The sequence below is a fragment of the Notolepis coatsorum genome (genome assembly GCF_963971535.1).
Source record: "Notolepis coatsorum genome assembly, chromosome: 5".
NCBI classification, from domain to species: Eukaryota; Metazoa; Chordata; class Actinopteri; order Aulopiformes; family Paralepididae; genus Notolepis; species Notolepis coatsorum.
In genome coordinates, this window is record NC_140169.1 from 139031172 (window position 1) to 139038671 (window position 7500).

Here is a 7500-nt window from a genome sequence, read left to right on the forward strand (position 1 = left end):
ACAAGCCGGCTGCAATGTGGACTAAGTCATACATAGCACAAGTCCCCTCCGGTACTTGAGGTAACAGCAGTCGCATCTTTTCACCTGCGCAGCTCGATCTCTCAGTGTCGAGGAGTAACGCGTGGGAGGCTCACGCTGCCCCCGACACTTCCTGATTCTACTGCGCAGGCGCACCAACCGACCTGTAGGAGTCGCTGTCCACAACGCCCGATCCCCACCCATCAGTTTCCCACCCCCTAATACGGCCAATGTGTATTAGTACGGACGACCAGCTAAACTGAAAGCAAATGTGGAGCGCTGGGCTCGAACAGGCAAGCCCAGCGTCTCCAGATTTCGTGGCGAGCGCCTTGCCCACTACGCCACGTAGCCGCCCAATAACGTATCTTATCTTATCTTAAACATTCTCCACTTGACTTCCTCAGTTATCTCCATGTGATATTATCATCACCATGTAACATGTTATCAGTTCATATTAACACCAGACATATACCAATTAAATATAGCGTATGTCTCTTTCTCCCCCGTTTGTAGGATATCCAGGCAGAGATCGACGCCCACAATGACATCTATAAGAGCGTGGAGGGGAACAAGTCGAAGATGGTCAAGGCCCTGGGCAACTCTGACGAGGCCGTGTTCCTCCAGCACAGACTGGATGACATGAACCAGCGCTGGAGCCACCTGAAGACCAAGTCTGCCAACATCCGGTCAGTACCATCATCACGTTATGTTTATATACCTGAAGACCAAGTCTGCCAACATCCGGTCAGTACCATCATCACGTTATGTTTATATACCTGAAGACCAAGTCTGCCAACATCCGGTCAGTACCATCACGTTATATTTATATACCTGAAAACCAAGTCTGCCAACATCCGGTCAGTACCATCACGTTATGTTTTACCTGAAGACCAAGTCTGCCAACATCCGGTCAGTACCAAGTTCAAGTTCAAGTTCTTTAATAGTTGTCATACAGAAGTACAGAATACTTTCATACAAAATGCTTCTTACTGTTACGCTCCAGAGACTGTGCTAGACAAGATAGTATCAAATAACATAATAACATAATATAGCATGAATTTAGAAGAAGAAAAATGAGGTCACAGTGTTCGGTATAGACATATGTACAATGTTCTGAGTTACCATATAATATACAATACACAATACTATGCAGTGTACTAATGTACAGTACTATCTAGTGCAAAGCAGAAATGGGATGAGGTACAATTTTAGGTACAATTTACAGTAAGGTGTACGAGTTGTAGTGCAATCCTTCATCATAATATAAATATACCATCATCACGTTATGTTTATACCTGAAAACCAAGTCTGCCAACATCCGGTCAGTACCATCATCACGTTATGTTTATACCTGAAAACCAAGTCTGCCAACATCCGTTCAGTACCATCATCACGTTATGTTTATTTACCTGAAGACCAAGTCGGCCAACATCCGGTCAGTACCATCATCACGTTATGTTTATACCTGAAAACCAAGTCTGCCAACATCCGGTCACTTAGAAACACCAGCACTAATATGAGGCTAAAATATGGTTTCAGTATTGGGAGTATTTCCCCAGCACCATGAGCCATGTTTAACATGTCATGAATCAAAGCAAGGCCACTGGATCTTCTGCGTTTCTGGCACATAGAAACCTGTCAGATCTCTCTTATTTGAGAAAACAAAGGGTAACCAGTAGGGATGTTCGATATTGGCTTTTTTACCTATACCGATATTGTCCAACTCTTAATTTCCGATACCGATATATTATCAACCGATACGGGTATATGCAGGGTCCCCCCCCCCCCCCCCCCCCACCCCCCCAAAAACTGAATAATTTCACGTAATTAACATTACATATCTCTTGTTGTGGAATTAACACAACATTATGCATATTTTTGACAATAAATAAAATCAGAATTAGTTCTTACTTGCTTGCCTGGGTAAATAAAGGTTAAATAAATTAAAACCGATACCGATATCTTCCGATATCACATTATTATCGGCCGATAATATCGGATATCCCTAGTAACCAGTAATTATGACAATACATACATAACAAAGCACAATACACATACAGCAGACTACCATACAACCAACATTTTTATGGAAATAAATTCAGCTTAATAAAATACAAGCACAATAAAACGGTAACAATCAACCTGTAGAAAAGTGTGAAGCATCAAAGCAGGAGCAGCAGGTGGCAAGGATTTCAGATATTTTTAGTTTGAAGTAACACAAAGAGATCGAAGAGGCCAATTCGAGACGTATATGGAGGTCATTCCAGGACCAAGGACCGAAATAAAATAGGCTTCTTTTACTTGCCTCAGTCCGCACGGGCGGTATTTTAAAATGCATCCAGGTGCTGGATCTGAGATTGAGGGAGTTTTGAATTAATTCAAGCTTGGAACTGATGTACCGTGACGTTTACCAAGAACAGCCTTATATATGAAAACATACTGTACCAGTGTTGCAACCTGCATGTAGCCAGTGAAGTCCAACCAATTAGTGAGTAAAGTGTACAGTGATGCTGCAACCTGTGTGTAGCCAGTGAAGTCCAACCAATTAGTGAATAGAATGTACAGTGATGCGTCCTATACGGTGAGTTGGAGATAAATCTCAGAGCAGCATGGTAAAGCGGATCAAGTTTGGCTAAGGCAGTAGGACAAGCAAATCTATAAACTATGTCACCATAATCTAGTTGAGACAAAAAAAAGGGCCATAACCACCCGTTTACAGGAGGTGGGGGAAAGCATGATTTTAACCCTATAGAAAAAAGCAACTGTGAATTTAAGTTTTTTGATTAAAGCATCAATATGATGTTTAAAATCTAGGTTATTGTCCAGCCAGATGCCAAGGTATTTCAATAACCTCAATAGAACAACCATCAAGGGTGAAAATAGAGGGGGGGAGACAGTTGACCTAGTTGGAGCAAATACCATTTCCTTTGTTTTGCTACCATTCAATAGCAGTTTTGAGTCAATGAGAGTATGCTGCAAGGAGGCAAAATCAGACTGTACATTTTTTATGCAGCCTCAAGAGAAGGAGCACAAGAATACATAACTATCATCAGCATATATATGGTACCGGAAGTGAGTTAAATTACCACAGATGTTATTTACATATAATAGAAAAAGAAGCGGACCCAAAATGTAACCTTGTGGAACCCCCTTCTCTAAAGTAATTGGATCAGAGACAGAGTCACCAAGCCTGACACACTGTGTACAGTCAAGGAGATAGCTCATGAACCAAGCAACCCCATTTTGACTGAAACCCACCCTCAGGAGAGTATTAAATAATATGTGATGATCGACAGTAGGGCTGGGCGATTAATCGAAAAAAAAAATCGCGATCTAGATTCATAGACCTATGCAATCTCATTTCTAAATTATGACTGTTTTATTTTTTTACTTAACTTTTTTAAATGATGACGATTCTGACTTGAGTTATTTTGTATGTTACAAGAGACTTAAGTTTAAGTCAAGCACTTTCATATATGTTTAAGTTTAAGTCAAGCACTTTGATATATGTTACGTTGTCTGTTTAAGAGAGTGCAATAAAAGATGTTATTGAAAAAATAAGAATCGTGTGAGAGAATCGTGATCTCAATTCTTAGAGAGAAAAATCGTGATTCACATTTTTAGCAAGAATCACCCAGCCATAATAGACAGAATCGAAAGCCTTAGTCTGATCGATAAACATAAATAAAGATTTGTACTCGGGCGCCCTCGTGGCGCACCACGTTAGTGCATCGCACACCTACAGTACACGACTGTCCCGGGTTCGCTTCCCGCTCCCGGTGACATTTGTCGCATGTCTTCCCGCCTCTTCTCCCGTTCATCCTCTCCTCATCTGTCTGACCATGAAAAGCAATACAAAAAATGTATCTTAAAAAAAAAAAAAAAAAAAATTCTATTGTACTGAGTGTCTTATGTAACTCTAGAACTCAGCAGTACTTAACCAATAGTCAGTAGCCTACTGTTTCTCCGCAGTATACACTTCCCCACGTACCTAATATTGTGACTTGAGTCCCGTGCAGCACAACACCAAGCAGTCAATCAGCACCAAGGCTAAAAAGGAGTCGATACTGAAGTTTGTGTACAAACGCCCAACTAGAACAGTGTTTTTCCCCTCCACTCGGCAGAATCAGGCAGGGCATAAAATCAAAAGGGTCGACTCTAAACCGTGGCCTTCGTGCTATTTATTTATTTATTTATTTACACGACACCACCCCAAACTGTGCACACTTAATAATATTTCCTCCCGTATTGACCGGGGGGGGGGGGGGGGGGGGGGGGGGCGTCCTTTCCACAAGTGAGCCACCGTTGAAATATCAACACGGTGCGATTCACGACAGGCCATCGCTCCCCGCGTCAACATCGATCACCATCCATCATCATTATGATATACTACACACCGGCGCGCGCTGACGTGTATGTGTCCTGACCGCCGCGGAATCGGTGTAATATTGATGTGTGTGGCGCCCCGAGGGGGAGTTCTATTACTGCCGCACTACCAAAACGGTTAACCCTTTCACCGCGACAACACACGACGGAAGGTTAACCCTTTCACTGCCACACGACAGCCAGGTTAACCACCCCGTCGGTAGTGTGATAGTAAAGGGTTAACCTTCTGTAGTGTGGCAGTGAAAGGGTTATTATTAACTCCGGCTATACAGTAGCTCACGGGGGGCTCCGCCCGCGGGCTGGACAGACGCTGGAAATCACATCTCTCCTCTCGGCTCTCCCGGTAAGACCCAACATCATAAACTTCAGAGGCCACGGACCAGCACTGCACCAGCAGCTGCAGCCTCCGCCATAAATACACAGGGATGGGCAGCAGAGACAGAGAGGGAGAGAGAGGGGGGGGAGAGGGAGGGGGAGAGAAAGTGAAGATGACTGGGCCAGATGGAGTTGTTCAAAGGATGAAGGATGAAGAGGTTTGAGAGAGAGAGGAGGAGGAGGTGCGGCGGAGGAGGAGGAGGAGATCGGGGGAGTGAGGGATTGATGGGTAAAAGATGCTAAGCAGAGGGGGGGGGAGGTACAGGAGATACAGGATGTTAAAATAATGAATAGTTACATCACTGATTAGCATAAAAAAAAAGTAAAAAAAAAAAAAAAAGCTTCAATTCATGGGTAATGCACAGTTAATCATACAAGGAAGTGTTTCGTAATCAAAGCAAAGCACATCTCAATTTCTCGTCCTACTGCCTTATCATGCCGCTCTGAGATTTATCTCCATGTCACCTTATAGGACGCATTCTATTCACTAATTGGTTGGACTTCACTGGCTACACGCAGGTTGCATCACTGGTATGTCTTCATATATAAGGCTGTTCTTGGTAAACTTCACGGTACATCAGTCCCAAGCTTGAATTAATTCAAAACTCCCTCAATCCTCAGATCCAGCTCCTGGATGCATTTTTAAATACCGCCCGTGCGGACTGAGGCAAGTAAAAGAAGCCTATTTTATTTCGGTCCTTGGTCCTGGAATGACCTCCATATATACGTCTCGAATTGGCCTCTTCGATCTCTTTGTGTCGCTTCAAACAAAACATTTCTGAAATTCTTGCCACCTGCTGCTCCTGCTTTGATGCTTCACACTTTTCTACAGGTTGACTGTTATTGTTTTATTGGGCTTATATTTTATTAAGATTAATAACATCTCGATGGGTTTTTATTTCTGGTTAAATAAAGGTTTGATGATGAATTTGCACGTTTCATGAGCGAAAAGGAGCAGGGAGACGAAAATCTATAGAAATTGAAAACATATTCAAAGGGAGATCACTACATGAAGTACCATGCACACACACACACACGCACGCACACACACATGCACGCACGCACACACACGCACGCACGCACACACACACACGCACACGCGCGCACACACACACACACACACCTCTTATGGTTATGGCCACACATTCAAACACACGATTCAGAACATCACAGAATGATCTCCTATTCTAACTTCAAACATGAATTTTTTTTTATTTTATCTCTTCATGTATTAACTTATTGATAATGTATCATTATTGCAGTGTTATCATTTCTACATTATATTGTACACATGTATGCACACCATGTTTCGTATTACAGCATGGTTTTGTTATACCGTTGTACTTTCGCTATTTCAAAATGTTTTGTGACGACAAGCTATTTGTTGGAAAATAAACATCCACAACATGAAGCACCTCTCTTTCATGCTTAGACATGTTGAATAGTACTATGATTGCAAAATGATATCCTTAAGTTCAATCTTGTAGGCATCGCATAACAAATTGATTCACATTTCAAGTGTAAATCTGGATGGACGGTATGATTAGATAAATGGAAAAACATTCCATTTGAGCAGCATGGAGTTTAGATTGGCACAAAACAACTCTTATTCCTGAAATTAGACACTCTGAACCACCTAATAAACATAATTGTATCCGTTTTTGTGAAATCAAAACCCTTTGACTCTAATGTCAACTTTCGGCCTCCTCATTAACCCTTTCACTGCCACACGACAGAAGGTTAACCCTTTACTATCACACAACCGACGGCGATGCTCCATCATTAGCATCATTAGCTCCGCATCCGCAGAGCTAATGATGCTAATGATAGAGCATCGCCGTCAGTTGTGTGATGGTAAAGGGCTAACCTTCTGTATTGTCACAGTGAAAGGGTTAACCGGCTGCCGTGTGGCAGTGAAAGGGTTAACATAACTAACCACATAGGCATTTGGAGCGGGTGGGGCGAGACGGGTCGAGACGGGACGTGAATCTAAAACACTCCGCTCTCCTCGTGCTCTCCCACGAAGGAGTCCGGCTTCCAGTTGATAATACTAATTGAAAACACCGGCAAAATGAAGACGTTGCCTTTTCCATTCTTTCGAGGGACATTCCACTAATGCTAGAGGGAGAAGGGAAGAGCGGAAAAGGGAGAGAAGCTCTGTGTATACGCATTGTACGGTACAGTGCGCGCGTTGCATACTCAGTAATTCACCTGGTTCTCATGGGGGACTAAAAGTGCTGAGCTGGCAAAAATGTGTTTTTGCGCATACACAGTAGTACATATATTACATACACAGTAGCAGTGATGCCAGTAACTAGTTACTCTAATCTGATTACTTTTTTCAGTAAATAGTAATCTAACGTGTTACTTTTTACAATAATGGATTGGATTTATATAGCACTCTTCATGACACCCCAGTGACCCCAGAGCGCTTACAGAGTCCATTATTTGTTCATACACAGTCATACCGGTGGTGGTGAGCTACAATTGCAGCCAGAGCTGCCCTGAGGCAGACTCACGGAAGGGTGGTGAATAATCATCGCCTACGGCCCCTCCGACCACCACCAACATTCATTCACATGCATACACATTCATACGAGGCAAGTAGGTTAAGTGTCTTGCCCAAGGACACAACGGCAATGGGATGGACATGGGCTTGAGCGGGATTCGAACCACCAACCCTTCGATCATTGGACGACCCGCTCTACCCCTGAGCCAAAG

General features: G+C 43.0%; 1 protein-coding gene across 1 annotated transcript in view; it reads left to right on the forward strand.

The window, feature by feature from the left end:
- Window positions 1-7500, forward strand: part of LOC311229107 (utrophin-like) — a gene marked incomplete at its 3' end in the record, with an annotated part of 228255 nt that overhangs the window by 99898 nt on the left and 120857 nt on the right. Inside the window, 1 exon segment of the mRNA XM_084315124.1 lies at window positions 532-704. Within this exon segment, the coding sequence (XP_084171250.1) occupies window positions 532-704 (173 nt within the window).